This window comes from Acomys russatus, chromosome X (assembly GCF_903995435.1).
Source record: "Acomys russatus chromosome X, mAcoRus1.1, whole genome shotgun sequence".
In the NCBI taxonomy this organism is placed as follows: Eukaryota; Metazoa; Chordata; class Mammalia; order Rodentia; family Muridae; genus Acomys; species Acomys russatus.
In genome coordinates this window covers 38500303-38519001 of record NC_067169.1, presented here as the reverse complement: position 1 = coordinate 38519001, position 18699 = coordinate 38500303, and the positions used below count along the sequence as shown (strand labels likewise).

Below are 18699 nucleotides of genomic sequence, written 5' to 3'. Positions count from 1 at the left end.
GATGTTCTATGACTCAAGTGTGCAGCTTGGTAAAACATGCGCACTGGTTCAATAGTGGCATGAACATTATGGAAATAATGACATTTTCTGATTGGATTCAAGTCCTATGTCATATGATAAAATTCATACCTTGCACTATTAACAGGTCAAGAAATTATGGCTAAGCAGGATATAGGCCCTAGGAGAGATCTGATTATCATTATGGTGTTAAACGAACATGTTATTAAACTACATCCTAATGACTAATCAATGTACTCATAGGTCAATGCATCTCTCAACCTTCATCTGAGAGGGTCCTGTTTGCAATAGATGGTGATTAACACAGAGACTCACAAATGGAGGAAGTACATGGAATAAGAGACTGTACAATGCTCATTCCTAAAGGATATATATCTCACTCCTCCCAGAGCTCAGGGATCATTGCCAAAGAGAGTACAGAAAGGTTACATAGAGTCAGATGTAATAGATAACTACAAGGAAGCATTTTCTGGGACACGGCAGGGCAGCGGCACATATGAACTCAGAGAGATTGTGACTTCATGCACAAAACCTGTACGAGTTCAACCCAGAATCCATTACAGCATAGAAAGAAGAGTCAGGCACACAATCCCATCCCCAGCTATGGAATGAATGGCAATTGTTGGCTGCTTTGAGAGAGAGTTTTCTCTGGGTGTATCCTTTATAAGTTGAGCACAGTCCAGTGGAAGACCACACATTGGAGACTATCTGGGCATCATGATTTGTTCTAGAAGAGTTTTATGAAAAGGAAGAAAGAAAAAAGAAAAGAAAGAAAGAAAAAAGAAAATAGAAGAACATAACATTTTATGTGTTTAAAAAAAAAACAATGGGTAGACCTGGGAAGAAGTGTGAAAGGAGAGTAAATATGCTCAAAACAAGTAGAAAACTCTGAAAGAACTATTTTAGAAAACATGTAATTAGGGGCTGGACTAGGAATACGTGGCCAGGTAGAATTTACTCTTAAATAGTAAAGGTTAAATGAGGAAAGAGCTATTTGAGTCCTAGTGTAAGAACAACAATACTTTGAGGGTATCCAATTCCAGAAGGAAGGACAAATACAGAAAGGTGCCTAGAAAATGAACAAATAAAACCAGTGCTCACTGGATAATGGAGCCTACAAAGTTGCCCTTTGATCCCACAACTTTAGGACTGAAGACCAACCAGCTCTTTTCCTGTTCTGCAATACATGGACAGAGAGACTTACAAGACCTCAGTACTTCTCCCAGAAGATACATGAGTGATTTCACATAACTTCTTTCTCTTTGAGGTGCCAGTATCTGTAAAGTAGCATACTTTCAAAAGCATTGTTTGCCATGTCTTCAAGATATTTTAAATTCTTATAACAGAGATATGCCCTCTAATTTACATGGAAATACTATATGTAGATGGAGGACAAAATAATTCTGTTCCTTGGGAGCACTTGTTGCAAGGCAGTGTATGGCTGAGGATCCACGTCCTGTTTTCAATGCTACTGTGTTGCAGCTTTTTCTAGCAACAAGCTGCAGGTGTATAAGCCATGTTATTGTGGACCCTGTGAGTCTTCTTCTCCAACCTAACCCTGCCTAATGCCTTCTTTAGCCACCTTTAGCCCACTCTTAGTCTTCGTAAAGCCAGATCTAGAAGTTTTGGCTTTATTCAGACAACTCTATACTGTACCACATATCTATAATTTAGGATCTAGTTGCTAAGCAGAGGCAAATTATTCTCAATGTTTTGTTGCAAGAAAAGTATTTTTCACATTTATCAACTGTCATATATTTAGCACTGTGGTTTGGGCTCTCTCCAACCCCCTACACACTAATAAACTAAATATACTTGCTTTGTTAAATACAATTTTATTTCTGATCTTGAGAGTTGGTTAGCCTTTTAATTATAGAAGATACCTGTTAATGAAGTGTCATCAGAACCATGGAAAAAATGAAAAGCTTACATTCTCGTCTTCATACTTTCCCCATGTTATCAAGCATGTGAACCAGCTTACAAGTCCTTCTTAGCAAGATTTTCAATTTATTTCTGCTTATCTATCAACTTTAACTTTTATTCACAATGTACAGAAAAGCATATAGACTCATGCAATATAAAAATGATTATAAACTAGGGGCCGTTGTGAGTCAATGGTGATGCTCAGAACTTATGTAGCATATTCTCTATAGTAGATAAAATATTTAGTTTTCTGTAATATTGAACTTTGATTGGAAAGTTTTTTAAAAGGATCAATTGCTTTATAGAGGAGGCTAGGTATATTTTCCAAGGCATCTGTAATTCAGTCTCTTCACTGGTATCAAGAAATCACTGAGATAACATCACTAATTTCCATTAATGTAAGACATAATAGAAGCAGACACTGGTAGGAAAAACTAGCCAGGGCAAGTTTCACTTGCTTAGATCAAGTACAATAGCTCTTTATCCGCCTTTTGCAGGCATAGAAATAAAAAAGACCTAGAAGATAAACCTAAGCAAATACAAAATTTGAAGGAAGTTCTTAAATCTCCTATTGAATATTCACTAAGGAATTGGACCACACATGTTTTTCAAAAGTAAACGGATTGGCAAAACTTTTCACTCTGTTCTCACTGCACATGGGCCATAGTCTGCATGGCATTATCCATGCATTCTTAAGAATTCAGTACCTAATTTAGATAAATACACTCTAATTTTGCTATCCTTGATTTTTTTTTCAAATAAGAGTGAAGTTCTGAAAAGAAACGCTGAGAATTTCAAATCTGCTTAAAAGTGAAAATTCAACAAAATCATCCTTCATTCAGAGCTTAAGTGTATTACAAGGCTATCACCTTAAATGGCTAATGTACTTTTTTTTTTTTACAATATCTACCTCCTCCACTTTCCCAATGTTTACCAAAATTTTGACATACAAAGAAATAAAAGACAATGAATAGGACTTTTTCACCATAAAAACTGAATAATGTTGAAATAATTCCCAGGCAGCTATGAAAAGGGATAATAGTCATAAGACATTAGAGACATTTCCACCTAGTCTATTTCTGAGTTTTGTCATAGTATAACCTGGAACAGCTGGTTACCTCCTTTGAACTTTTGGGATCTTACAGGAATATTCTATAGCACTTTATAATAACTAGTTCATAATTCTCCTTTTTATCAAAGGAAAGCAGTATCTCTGGGATGGGGCAGGGTCAAGAGAAGAAAAAAAGACAGAAGACTTTCTCTGTTCAGCCCCTTGACTCCACCCTACCCCAACCTCCTTTGTGCATGCTATGATTCATTAACCAGGTCCCCAAGGAAATCCTAGGCATGGGGAGCCTTTTATTAACTACTTAAACTTGGCAGCCATACACCTGAAAATGATAACTTCAGGCTATAAGCTTGTAAGGCAATGGAATCTTCCATTGGACTTCCTCCATGTATTCATTCTATGAAAACAGAAAGCTGTGCTCTCTGCTCAGTTCTGTGTTAAGCACTACAAACACTAATATGAGAAGAAAAAGAACCTACCTGGTCTTTCCTCCAAAATTTCACTTCTAGGGCACTTCTATCTCTATCTGACAATCATATAACAATAGTTCCTTGACTATAGTACCTCCCACTTTTGAGGACCTCTGGGTTGGATATCTTTGTTCCCAAAAAAACTTAGTGGCCAAGGTTTATATTCAGTGTTTCTCAGTTCTGTCCCCAAATTGGAGTGATTTTAGTATTAGCATGGACAATTCATTCATGCCAATAGGACTCATGCATGCTTATAACTCTAGCTTTTCAATATCGTAACTTTCTATTATACCTCCGTAAAAATTCATACCTAATTCACCTTGCCACCCACCTAAATGCCCTTAGCCCAGACATAATCATGTAAAGTGGTTCCTCTTTGGAAGTAGGGTTCAGCAATGTCTCCTTCTTGAACACAATTTCACTGCTAACTCTTCCTGGCTTACTTTCCCTTGTGATCCCTCTACCTCCTAATTGCTAAATTCTACCTAATTTTGTAGCTTCCTCTACTCAACACAGCCCTGAAATACAATATTCTAATCATTGTTTACCCAAGCCCTCAGGACCCCTACCTAGCTGTCACCTGCCTGTTCTAGGACTGAGGTGTGCAGCTTCTGACTTCTTGGTCCTGGTAAAGAAGAATCACAGAAGAATCACTCAGCAGCTTGAGTCCCCTAAGGCTGGTTTTTAACTTAGCCTCCTCTTGTTCTGCACAAAGACAAAGGTCAGTGCCAGCTTTATTTCCTCCCGCTGTTATCTGTGTCATTATGGTTCTTGAACTCCACACAGGAACCACTTGTCTTTAGATGGGGTTCCATTGCCTTCATGCTGCCAATTTTTTTGGTTACCTAGAAGCTGCATGTATCCTTCTTTGTGGTACGGCAGTAGCATAGAAGTGTCTTCATTTTGTTTGGCTCTAGGCTACCTACCCATATCTTGCCCATGTTTATCCTCTCCTCTTAAGCAAATCATTTTTATTTCCTTAGTCATCTCTAATTTGTGACAACCATTCTTTCGTCCTTTTTGTAACTTAAAGGTCTCTAAGAGTAGGCAAATACCTGCCATCTATATGTTTAGTTCACTTTTAAGCTGCTCAGTGTATTACCTTCACCAAAATTACCAAGGATCTCTCTGTTGCTATTTACAATGGGCATTGTTACCAACATCCTCTGACCTTAATGACAGGTCCCTCCTTTCTTCCCATGCTGTGGCACTACAATCTCTTGGAGCTTCCTAGTGAACTCCTAACCATGCCTTTATACTCAGTTTTCCTGGTTGCTGAACTCTGTACTAAATGACACACCCCATCTTCTCTCCTTCTCTCTCTCTCTCTCCTTCTCTTTCTTTCTCTCTCTCTCTCTCTCTCTCTCTCTCTCTCTCTCTCTCTCTCTCTCTCTCTCTCTCTCTCTCTCTCTCTCCTATCCTAACCTTTCCAGACTTAATCTAAGCAGTCAGTAGCTCCATGTTTGTGATTGCTAAATATTGCTTTTATAGTTCTCCTCAGTATTGTACGTTATACTGAACAATACTATCCAAGCCCACACCAAGAACCCATGACTTCTTCCTTCCTTGATTTCTCTCCACCTACCACATCAAATAAATCACTAAGGCTTAGATCACCAATCTATATATTGAAATGACCCTCCAGTCTTATTCAGGCCACCATATTGCTGGCTTCAATTCTGTAACAGATCGGTTTCCTGTCAGTGGTTTAACCCCTCAATTCATGCTTTGTTCAACAGCTAGAATGTGTTTTTCTAAGTGAAATTTTAACCATGCCATCCCCGACAAAATCACTTGAATAGCTCCCTCTAATGTCTTTAACTTTGGTTTAAAAAGCTCTTTACAATCTGTCTCCTGTTTCTCTCTCCAGCCTAATATTTCACAATAGCCCTTCTTGGAATTCTGCACAGTAGCCATTGCTGAAGTAATTTCAGTTCCCGAGTACTTTCTGCTCTCTTTAGGCTCCAAGCCTCAGAACACAGCCTTCCCTCCCTGTGACTAGAACACTCTTCCTAGAGTGAGCTCTACCTATGTTCCTGGACTGATATGGCTTAGAGAACATGAATTCCCATGAACGTCCTCTGGGCAAAGCCAGTGTTCACACAGTGTGCCGCAAAGCTAAATGTGACAATCCAATTATCTGTTCATCTGTCCTCAGTGCCTCAGACTGAAAGTAGAGACAATAATCACTGTTTACCCATCATGATCATAATTGATGACAACTTTTATGTACATCTGTTTGTCTCCAGATTTTCACATATACCTTGGGCATCCCTCATTACATTCTAAATTTCTTTGTGGTAGTATGTGTGCCTATCTATTTCATGGACTATCCTTAATGTATATTGACACTCAAACAATATTATCCATAATTCATTTGTTGATAAAATATCCATGTAACAAAAAATCCATGTTACATTTCAGAATTTTAACGAAGATACATGACTTTTTAAAAAGAATCTAGCCAGACATGGTGTTATTGCCTTTAATCCCAGCAGGCAGCCCTGGTAGACAGAGCTAGTTCCAGGATAGCCAGGGCTACACAGAGAAATCCTTCCCGGAAAAACAAACAAACAGAGGATCCAATCATCTTTCTTCTATCATAACATTCATCTGAACCTCAGCATTAAAAAAGCAAATGACACATATCTGTGAACTTGGTTCTGATAATGTTCCTCTACTACTAAATCTCCTTTATAAAATGATGATATAATGAGAAAGGGAGAGATACTGTAACTTTCACAAAGAAAAATTGGGTAAATGCTACTCATTGCAAAACCAAAATGTATTAATATCAGTTTAACAATAGTTGAACACTTCCAGCGATAGGTCTTCTAATCCAACAAAATAGTCTAGGTAGATAGTAAGCCAAGGACTTTAAAGAATGACTTTTATCTGGCAAAATGACATTGTGACTCAAGGATGTAAAAGTTGTGAAAAATCTCTAGTACTCATTCTTTGATCAAAGAAAAATGATTGAGGCCTTCAAATACTGGCTAATACTTACAGCAAAGGGCCTTCTGCAGTCTTCGGAGCTTCATGGCAGTCCTGTAAGCGGAGAACCTGACATTATTCAGGTCAGCTGAAGAAAAAAGGAGGAAGACAAAGATCATTTGTTATTTCATCAGAAAGCACAGAGGAAACCCCTGATGGCTTGCCAACAGCTACAAAACTCACAATAATAGGCTAGAAAAAAAACCTTGTGCTTATGTGCCAAGCTTTATAAGGTGAAATTCTGTTCACTTAGCGTTAAGGAAAAAAGAAAAACCAATCTTTCCGCCCTTCGACAGTGAGGCCAGCTTGGTATGTGAAGGACTGCAGCAGCAGAGCCTGCGGGCCATTCATGCACTGCTAGCTCCCAAGAGCGAAATGGAGGACAAGATTGTTTTCCTTTCTAGATTGTAATCTGGATCTACTATAGTAAATGTCTGCTGCACAAGATTAAAGAAAAAGAAGGAATACACTACTGAAATTGCTATAAGAACAGAAAACTCAACGATCAGCACTCCAACTGTCTCATTATAAAAGGTACATATGTTTAGTGTGAAAAAGAAATTTTAAAAAGTTATAAAACTGAATAAATAAATCATAACAAGCCATAAATGCAGAACATATACTGTTAGCATTCCAAGCATGTTGATGAGCCCTGCATTTATATGTTTTAATATAACTTAAACTAAAATCAATTTCAACATTTTTTCTTTAGTTTTTTAAAAATTGACCTATTATTGCACATATTTGTCATGTAAAATATGATGTCTGAAGTATAAAAGCCCACAGTGCTATGATTAAGTTTAGGTAATTAGCATGTATTACCAAATATCATTATTATTTCTGTCATGAGAATACTTAATATCCATCCACCCTGTTTGCATTTTCAAGGATACATCACCATTAATTATAGTCACAATAGAATAATTTCTTAATTTTTGAGAATTTCATGTGTATACTACATTAACATCATTCCCATGCCCCCTTTCTTCCCTCCAAGCTTTTCATGTTTCCTCACTTGCTCTTTTAAATTTAGCATCTACTTTAATTATTTTTACAGAAGAGATTTCTTGAACTTATTCCTGCTAAATATAATTTTGTAATTTTCGACTAGCAACTGGCTATATATTCATTTTATTTTTATTATTTAAAACAATTTTTAAATTTAAATATATTTGATCATATTATTCCCTGCTCCTTCTAGATCTTCTCCTCCTTCCTACTCTTCCAACTTTAAGTTCTTCCTCAAAAAGAAAAATCTCAATACAACATCAAAATCCCCCCCCCAAAGAAAATTAAACACAACAGAGAGAGAGAGAGACAGACAGAGACAGAGACAGAGAGAAAAAGAAGAAGAAGAAGAAGAAGAAGAAGAAGAAGAAGAAGAAGAAGAAGAAGAAGAAGAGGAAGAGGAAGAGGAAGAAAAACGCACCAAATTGTAACCAAATAAAAGCACACAAAACAAATTGTGGAGTCCATTTTAATTTTGTCAACTACTCACAAACATGAGGCCTGGCCTGGAATGGTTGATATACCCAATGTTACTCTACTGGAGAAAACTGATTTTTCCCTCTCCCAGGAAATGTAAGTGACAGTTATTAACCTTTACCATGATGTCTAGGTTTTCATTCATTTTTTTTAAATATAAAAAATCAAATATAATAAGGTAAAACAAAAATTATCACATCCAGGTTGTACAAGAAAGACCAACAGAAGAAAAAGAGCCCAAGAGAAGGCACAGGAATCAGAGACCCACTCCTTCAGGAATCCCATAAAAGCACTAACCTGAAAGCTATAATATTACACAGGGAATGTAGTGCAGACCTGGATAGGGCCTGTGTATGCTGCTCAGTCTCTGTGAGCTCATATGAGCGTTCAGAGGTTGACTTAGAGGGACTTGTTTTTCTTGGTGTCCTCCATCCACTCTGGCTCTACATTCTTTCTACCTTATCTTTCCCAGGGACCTCTGAGCTCTGAGGGGAGGGATTTGATACAGATATCTCATTTAGAGCTGTGTGTTCCAAAGTGTCTCTCTGTGTGTCTCTGTCCCCCCCCCCGCATGATGTCTAACTATGGGTCTCTGTATTTGTTCCCATCTCCTGCAGGAGGAAGCTTTTCTGACAATTAGCTTCATATTATAAGGTATACTTCTGATATTCCGCAAGGAGTAAGAACTCAACAATTTAGCGTACTGTTTTCTACAGCTGCCTGTCTATAAGTCCCTAAAAGTCAAGTCATCTACCTGAAGGCTGTATTTGGACTATGTGCTTCTTCAAGTCTGCACAAGGCTATATTTCTTTTCTAGGGTTTTTATGTATGTATGTTTCAGAAACTCAGTTCCAAAAGGCTCCTTGTAAAGAAGACTCCTGCCACCTGTACTATTTCTTAGCAACTTGATCTACAACTGCTCTCTGAAAAAAGCAGATCCAATACAGGCAGAGAACTGACTGACAGATGGAGTAAATAAACAAAAGAAAGGCAACATAACCACCATAGCCAGATGTTATTCATACCACTAATTCTAGAGTAAGGAAACAAATATTTTCATCTGTATCTCAGTCACCTGGATCAACATTATTAACTTTGCAGAAACCAAACATAAAGGCCTACATTTAAATTAGAGAGAAGAAAAGGATCTCTATAAGTTACATTTAAATATTCAGCATATATTTTAAGGACTGGCAATACCTAATAAAGACAAGACTAAGTAAGGAATATCCAGAATGACACAAAATGGTACAACTTTGGAAAGTTACACTAGCTGTTTCTTTCTTTGTCTTGTTTTTTTCTTTAAAGATTTATTTACTTTTATTTAATGTGTATGAACATCTGTGTATCACATGTGTGACTGGTGCCTAGATAGAGAACACAATAGGGCATCAGACCCCCTGGAACTGGAGTTGTGGGTGGTTTTGAGCTACCATGTGGGTGCTGAAAACTGATCCTGGGTCCTGTGAAAATGCAGCAAGTGCTCTTAACCTCTGAGCCATTTCTTCATCCCCATATTATGAATGTCTAACAAAATTAAATATATTTATCTTATGGCCTGCATTCATAAATGTTTATGAAAAAATAAACAAAAATACATGTTCACAAAAAGACTGGAACATGAATGTCCACAGCTTTATTCATAACCTCTCCACACTGGAAAACAAAGGAATAGAAAAACAAATTAACAACCTGTGATAATCACATAATAGATAGTGACATACAGTAAAAGGAAAATAACTACTGAGAATTTAACAAAAAAGCAATCTAAAAACCACACAACTAGTTTTACATAAAATTTACATAAATATTTTACATAAATTTATACAAGTTAAACCTATGGACAAATGGTAACCTACCATAGTATAGACGTGGAATGTTTTATTCATAGAAAGCTACAGATATGATCTAGGTGGTTACAGTATTGATTTTGATTGGTGTAGTGGTTACATGACTGTATGTTTGGCAAAACTATACACTTAGAATGGAAATGTTTTATGGTGTTTAAATTATGCTTTAATACTGTCAATTTTAAGAGTTAAAATACCCTTCAGGTAGACAGTGCAACATGATGTATTAATGTGATAGTGTACAGTACACTGTAGAGGTGGTCAGTTGTCTTAATCAGGAATGCATACTCCAGGGGTGGCTGGCTAGCAATTAATCAAAAAGCCTCACTGGAGAGGCAGCTACTGTAAAGTGCTGCAGCTATATTTAGCTCCTATTACACTGGGGATTTCATTAATTATCATAATTAATGTTAGATGGGCTAGTGTTGTTCTTATTAGTGGTAAGCAAAATATGAACACTGTTGAAAATTTTAAAATATTGCCTGCCTTTATATTAACAGGGTCAAAGACCATTTTAGCAGGTCTTACATTTTTTAAAAAGATTTTATTATGTTTCTTTTTAACATATATATTAATATTATTACACATGAGTAAAATAAACTACATCAGCAAGAAGAACCACAGGTCCTGCATTTATAGCAATGATACCCTAAGCTGAACTTAGCACTGTCTAACTGTTGCTCAATGGATTCTTGGTTGCCTGAGAGTCCTTAGTGTAAGTTCAATGGTTTTTCAAATTTGAATATATCTGGACAGGTAGTTTCAAAACACATATTTCCCAGTCCCTCTCCTCTCACTCTAGACTTCCTAATTCCATAGATCTAGGACAGAACTTAAAAAGCTACATTCCTAACAAGCTTTTGGTAATGCTGATGTTGCTGGTCCATGGACCACACTCTAAGAACCACTGTGTTGAAAGACTGTGGTCTACCAAGTCTCACCAAAAGCACTCAAAACACTACAGCTATAACTCAGCTGTGCCTTTGGTACAAGTTGGGAGGTTATTTGTTACCTACTTTATGATGTTCCTATGTGGCAGTGTTTCTTTGGCCACCTGCTTTCATTATAACCTGGCAGCCAAGACAAGGATAAAGAGAAACCTGTCAGATACCTTCTTATGATCCTTTAGTCTCTGCTCACAACATCATCTTTTTCCCCTTAGTCCTTTTCCCCAGTCATCATTTTTTAACTTTGAAGGTGCTCTGAACCAGTTTATAGTTAGAGTCATTTTATGGCATTAAATGGATCCCTGCCCTGCCTACAACATATTAAGATTTTTTCCTATTTTTTGTTTGTTTTTTGAGACAAGGTTTCTCTGTTTAGTCTTGGCTGTCCTGGACTCACTTTGTAGACCAGGCTGTCCTCAAACTCAGAGCAATCCATCTCCCTCTACCTCCTGAGCGCTGGGATTAAAGGCGTGTGCCACCACCACCCAGTTTTTTCCTATATTTTATTAGTAAGGATCTTATACAGTTATGATTGAAGTCTTTAAGCTGTCTATAACATTAGCTATGGAAAGACGTAGGAACAAATATAATGGGTCAAATACAGGCTCTTTTTCCTTAAGAACAACCAGTAGCAGTTTATAAGGTATGAACCTCCAGTGCTAAATTTTCTTTCATTCCTTTATTTTAAAGTGTTATATGCAAGCTATGTACCGACCAATTATCTCAGTAGAAGACACTAGGACACCTCTCTCCCATTTTTCCTAATCCTCCTTTTCAACTGACTCTCAACTCATTTCCTTCTTCCTTCTTTTTGTAGTACAACCAAAGAATGCTTATGGTCCTAATTACACTACTGTTTCCAATTTTCCTAGTTCTATTCAGAATTCCAAGCAAAGGGGCCAAATGAGGTCAGACATTCTAGCCAACTCTCACACAATTCCTATCAAGAATTGGCATCTTCCAGAAGCTAGAGCGCCAACTGGGAGAGGCAGGGATGATATGATTTGTCTGGGGTGTGGATCACTGTGGGAAAGTATCAAGAGACAAGCATCTGGAACACTCCTGCTCTAGCAGTGCTTTCAGCTTCCCTAAAGCAGTTCTTCCAAGTCGTTCTAATTATGAAGCATCCTGCCTCTAGCTAATCCTTCCTGACACCCTTCCATTGTAGCTTCAACTCACTGCAATGAATAAGCCTTCTGCCATCACTTCTCTAAGCAACATAGGCTGACCCATTCCCAAACAGTGACACAGAAACGCCAGAAGAAAACGGCAGGGAAAATGGCTAGTTTCCAATGCAGTGCAGCAAGCTCTATGAACCTACAGCCAGCAATCATCAGTGAATTCGGTAATCACCAGTGAATTCGGTAATCACCAGTGAATTCCAAGAGAATTCTGCTGCCCAGAAGTCCAAATAGAGTTAACTGTGCTCTTCAAATCTGCATGTGTTAGTAAGAATCTGCAGCACCACTCCCTCTGGCTTACAGCTGGAAGAGATAAGTGACTGCCTTGTGAAAGCGTCTAGGATGCACAAGAAACTTCAAGATGTGACACAGCTGCGAACTATGCGAAACTGTCCTGGCCTGAAACTTAGAGATGACTGCCTTGCTAAATATGCAAAAAGTTTCAGAATGCTAATAAAGTCCCTCAGTCCCATGGCCCACAGGAGGCTGTCCTCCACTTTCCCTGGGAGCTAGCTGCCTTTCCACAACTCTGATCCAAATTGTAATGAGGTCACTAGCTCTCATAGCCAGAACTCAAGAGGACTGACACTATCCAAGAAGCCATGTTTCCATGGCAGCTGGTAGAAAGCACATGTCAGAAGGATCAAAATGTTCAAGATCACAACATTTCTCTTCCTGACTTGGATTATTTTTTATCTATCAGCTGGTTCTAACCTAGGTATAGAGAGACTCTAGAAACAATGTCTTCAGTTTTTCAAGTTGAACTGCCAACTACTGAAATGATAGCCCACTCATGTTTTCTTTTTGTTAGTTGTTGATGTTATTCTTTTGTGCTCTCTCTCTCTCTCTCTCTCTCTCTCTCTCTCTCTCTCTCTCTCTCTCTCTCTCTCTCTCTCTCTCCTTTTTCTTTTTTTGTTGTTATTTTGAGACAGAGCCCTGGCTGTCCTGGAACTCACCACAACCTCAACTTCACAGCGATCCTCCTGCCTTTGCCTCCCGAGTGCTGGAATTAAACTGTGCCACCATGCTCTACTCACTTTTTTAAAACTACATTTATTTTATTACACATGTATAAAACAAACTACATACAGCAGGGAGAACCATGTGACAATCATGAGTTCGATAAATGTTACATTCATAGTGGTTTGGCGATTTGTATTTATCCAGCTTGAAGTAAACGTCTTTCCTGTTTTGTGGGGTCTAAATTTCTGAATGAAATTCAATATCTATCCTATCTCAACTCTAATAACTTTTTAAGGCAGGAAAACAAGTAATAGCTTTTCTCCTCGACACCCACTGTTTAGTCTACAAACTTCTCTAGACTCTGGTAAACATTTCTGTTTTACAAGTTTTCCCTTTACCCTGTGGGAGGTGATAGTGGAAAGTGTCAGAAAAGAAAAAACAGCCAATCAAGTTGTACTAAGAATCTATACATGTCGGACAGGTTCTTGCAGTATTAGCAGAAAACTAAGCAGGACACAAAAGACAAGGTGAAATACATACGATAGTACAAAAAGAAAGCATTTATACCCTTAACTTCCATATTACTGTCCACTTCTGCCTTTTAAGAATACTGCCAAAATCCTACTCTCTTAGACTGACCTAGAATTTCACACAATTTGTATTTTTGTCCAGCTTTCTAAATGCTTGTAGAGGCTTTTTGCAAAAGTTTGAGTAGATTTGTGTATTAGTAGAAAGTATAATAACCTCGTAAACAATAATGAATGAAAAGAGCTGTCCTGCTGAAGACTATTCTAACAGATAAATAAATATTGTGGAATATATATATATATATATATATATTCTATTTCCCAGAAGAAAATTAACCTATGTATACCAGGTGATCCTGAATAAAACTAAAATTGAAGTATAACTAATAAGTACTTAGCAGTTAATATGCAAGCAACTAGTACTAGTTGATTTAAATAATCTTCCAAACTTTCAAAACAAGGTATATCTCAACCTTATTATAGGCTCTTATTATGAGTGTCAAGTTTATTCTATAATATTAAATTTATGATTCTCTCTTTCCATAGAATGTTCTAATGGATTCTGTATTACTTTTGCCACCTCAAAGTTACTAGAATGAACAAGAACCACAGGACTTAATGAAGCTTAAATAAACTAAATAATTAAATTAAATTTGGCTTGAAAACAAATAGAGTCAATATGTATGCTTCAGAAGTTTAGGGTTATTAAAATCTCTGGACATATTGAAGAACAGGTTAGGAACTGAACACCACCTCCTTTTGTACAGAGTCTTGTAATGATCTATATACTTCCACCCCTTTGTCTTTCTTTATTTTGAGACGGGGTCTCACTACACTGACCAACTAGCAGTGAGCTTGCTGTATGGCCCAGACAGGCCTTGAACATGTATTCTTCTTGCCTCAGCCTCCTGAATAAATTGAGAGTACATGCCTGTGCCACTATCTGGAACACACTTTTAAAGAATCAGCAAAAAAAGAGGCACATTAACATATCACACTGGCCTGTAACTTTTAGGTACATACTGAGAGAGGGGGATAGTGTTTTCTTCAGGGTTGTAGCCCATGCTGGGCAGGCTGCTGATGGTCCAGGGGACAATCCTACAGTCATGCAGTCATGCAGTCATGCACATGCTGGCACCACTATGTGGACTCAGTGGGCTATAAAAAGTTACATGTAGTTGGGAGGGGAAAGTTGTGATGTGGAAAAGTTGGAAGGGAGGGAGTAGGGAGTGGTGTTGATCAAAACATATTTTATGCATTTGCAAACAATATATAAAATTTGAAGTCTTTAAAACCTCATAACCACAGAGCCTTATTTAAATGGGAATAAGCCAACACATGGATAAATAGGAATCACATATGCATATTTGCATGAACTGAAGAAAGCCCAGTCAGTGAATTTATTACTGTCAAGTTGCTTCCAGATGCAAAATGCCATTGCTCATTTGCAGCAAGTGTCTTTCTAAAGTTCTTCTAGTAAAGTATCTAGTGTGGCCCAAAATCTGGAAGAAAAAATAATTGCGAATTGCAGCTGTGAAAGATTGGCTAGCACAAAAATCTGGCTATGAGCTGTTCAAGGCTTCTCTGGCTCCCTCTTCTTGCTTGCCTGTCCTCAGCACACTCTCACTGCTTCCTAGCAATAGCAAAGCAATGAAAGAGAGAGATGTACTGCATGTCAAGTTCCCTCATTGTTAGCTGCACTGGTGAACTATTTAAGGCAACTTCTGTAATAGGTGGCCATCATAAAGCTTTGGAGGTAACAGTACATCTCCAGGACTATTTTTAGGGCCTGATCAGATAGTGAAAAACTATTGTCTGAGAGACAGTGATGTCCATGGTCCTTTTACTCAGAAGGTGGGAAGTTGAAGGGCAATAATTCACAAGGGGAAAAAAATAACAACATATACACATACCCTACAAAAAATAATGCAATGTAGAAAACGATCTCCTTTGGTTTTTATGTTTTGAAGTTATATTTATATCATTTCCCCTTTTCCCTTTCCTACCTTCAACCCCTCTTAAGGACAACCCCTTGCTCTTACTCATATTCATGGTGTTTTTAATTGTTGTTTTACACACACACACACACACACACACACACACACACACACACAGGAGATCCTTTTTAAAAGCTACCAAGCAGCAGGGCTGGGGAGGTACTCCTTCAAAATACATTCATTACTAAAAGTAAATTTCCTACACTAAAGGGAAATTAAAGATGCCTGAAGTTGGGGCTGGAGAGATGCTCAGTGGTTAAGAGCACTTGCTGCTCTTGTAGAAGACCCAAGTTCAGTTCCCAGCACCACATGGTACCTCATGACTGTCTGTAACTTCAATTCCAGGAGACCATATGCCCTCTCCTGGCCTCTGCAAGCACAAGGCACATACATGCATACAAGCAAAACACTTATCCACTTAAAATTTTAAAAAATAAATCTTAAAAATACTACCAAGTGGTTCTGCTTAAAACATCTTTCTTAATCATTAATTATTTTATAATACTTATCAAATTATAAAGGTCTCACTATGTAGCCCAGGCTGTCTCATAACTCAAGGCTCCTTGTTTCAACTTTAGTGTTCATGTCTCCACTCTCTATGTGCTAGGAATATAAGCTTATGCCACCATACTTGACTCTATTGCATATTTTAATATAAGATGAAAATAGTGTTAGTGTTATTTAAATGCTTACATAGCATAGCTAAAACAATACTTGCTGCCCTAAAAGTGCCACTTAAGAAAAACTACATTATATCTTTTAATTTCATTTACTTATTTGAGACAAACTTTCACTATGTAGTCTAGGCAGGCCTTGCAAACTGGATCTTCCTTCCTCAGCCTCCTATATGCTGGGATTAGAGGAGTGTGCCACTATACACGGCCAGTTTAGATGCTATATAATATCTTAAATGGACACTTAAATCAATACCTAATGAGCACTGTAGCCTAGCTGTTTTCTGTGGCCTTGGACCCTTACCTTCTTGAAACAGTGTGGGCATGATAAACTACAGAAGCCCTTAACCTACAGTCTGGGCAAAGAAATAAATAGAATGATATATCAGATACCTAGGCCTACATTAATGGTAATGAAGCTAATATTCCTACTATGAAACTTGTTTTAGTCACAAGATTCTCAGGAGACCCCTCCCCCTCCCCCAGATTCAAACCCACAAGATCGAGGTCTAATGAGAAAAACAAACAAAAAGTGACCGCGGGTAGAATTTTTTTTATTGCTGGAGATTGCCGTGAGTTTCCCTTGTTCTTATGAATAACTACAATAAACTCATATATTTATTGAGCTAGACTTGGTCTTTCTCTAGTCTGTCAGCCCCCTCCTTATTTGGGGGTAAATAACTGTTTCTTTTTAAATTTCCAAAATAAAGTCACAAAATGAGTATCCTCTGTATGCCAGGGACCATGCTAAGCAAACAGAATGCGCTATTAACCAAAAGGGATCACTGCCCCGTTTGACTCTAAAGTCTACTGAAAGAGTTAGAATTCCAGGTGCAGTGTGTGAAAGGGGGTCACAGAAATTCACAGGAAGCTGTGAGCCTGTACATGTGGGGAAACACAAGCTTTTTGTAAGAAAGTAAAGTTCAAGCTAAGATCTGAATGATGCTGCGAGGGAGCCAGGTGAAGCGTGGGTAGAGCAAGGTAGGGTAATAGTTCAGCATATTCAAAAATAGCTCAGAGGCAGAGAAAGGTGTGGGCCACAAGGAATCTATGAAAGCTACTACTGAATCACAGAGAGCAGTGAGGAAGAGTAGCCTTGTGCGCCCAGGTAAGCTCAGAGTTGGACCCTACACATCTTCAATAAGGGATTCAGGGTCTCAGACCTAATAAAACACAACATGGAAGAGAGTCATTTGTCTCTCCAAATTTATGAAACTATTAGGATTGACAGAATAGAAATGAAAAATGGCATTCATCCAAAGCAGGAGAGGAAATAAAGAAAGATCAGAGCTCCTGTGTCTCGAAAACCTAAGATATGATCTGAGGGTAGACAATTTACGATCATCTTGTTAAATTAATGGAGCACAGACAACAAGGAGGTTGGAGCAGAGAGTTGGAGAACCTAGCAAGACACATATCAATTTACGTACCCAAGAACTCAGAAATTGAGACATTCCAGATTCCTTTGGAAGCTGAAAATACATGGCTTGAATATAAATCTGAGCCTTAAATACTTATCCTCCAAACCCCTGCAGCCAAGCATCCTGACCACCTGCTGCTTAACTCTAGGACTGAAGCAGATGCACCATGCCTCCCAGGAGAAATGACATTGAAGAGGGGGGTGGGGTCAAGGAATTGAAAGCTGAGATGAACACCTGCTAATTCAGCACCATGAAAGAAAGTAAATCTTCAGTTTCACTTCCTGCCATTTTCCCTTCTGTCATCTCACTAAAAAAACCCCTGTGTCATATGCCACCCCTGACTCCAGAAAGAACTTGAACTTCAGCAAAGTACCCAGGCAGTGAATTGGACAATTTTGTCATTGTTGCCAACATTCTTTTTTTTTAGTTTTGTTTTGTTTCTTTGGGTGGTCTTTTTTATAGTGCTGGGAGTTGGTCCAGGAATTTGGTCATGATGATAGCAAGTGCTATACCCACTGATCTGCATCCCTGGCCCTGCTAGCACTCATTGTCTTTTCGTCCCAGCCAAACCAAGTCAATGTTCTTTCCATTTAGTTGACAAGCAACATATAGTCACTGAGGCCATTGTTACCAGTGGCAAGAATGACAATGTGCTGCTTCTTTGGTTTAGATTTTCGGTCACAGTTTCCTTGGTTGTCTCAGTGTTAAACATGGGTAGTTCAGTCACTTACAGGACTCTCAAAACTACAAGGGATTATTCCCTAATCTGGTTTACCTCCATTTTGTACTTCTGCAATGAATTATACCATTCTCTTTCCAGAAAGGAACACATCCCAGATTCTCCAAGACAGAGCCAGTGTAACTAAAGTTTATTTTGGATAATAAAGACATTGACTAGATAGGACCAGATGTGATGTACTTTAATCCCAGCACTTGGGAGGCAGAAGAGGATTTCTTTGAGTTTAAGGTCTACTTAGAGAATTTCTGGCCAGCCATAGCTATACAGCAAGTCTCTGTCTAAAAAATAAGTAAATAAATAAAAATTTTAAAAGGAATGATCAAATATGGCTTAGACTTAGTCTGTATACCTTTTTTAAAGCTTCCCATAACCAAATTTCACATATGATTTTTTTAATGTTGTGCCCTAACTTTTTAAAGCTGCACAAGCATATGGTTGACA

General features: G+C 38.0%; 1 protein-coding gene across 17 annotated transcripts in view; it reads right to left on the bottom strand.

The window, feature by feature from the left end:
- Dmd (dystrophin) overlaps nt 1–18699 on the bottom strand; it is a 2465896-nt gene that overhangs the window by 107527 nt on the left and 2339670 nt on the right. For all 17 annotated transcript variants that reach the window (XM_051140917.1, XM_051140916.1, XM_051140911.1 and 14 more), the window contains one exon: nt 6488–6562. In XM_051140917.1, the coding sequence (XP_050996874.1) occupies nt 6488–6562 (75 nt within the window). The remainder of the gene's footprint in view (nt 1–6487; nt 6563–18699) is intronic.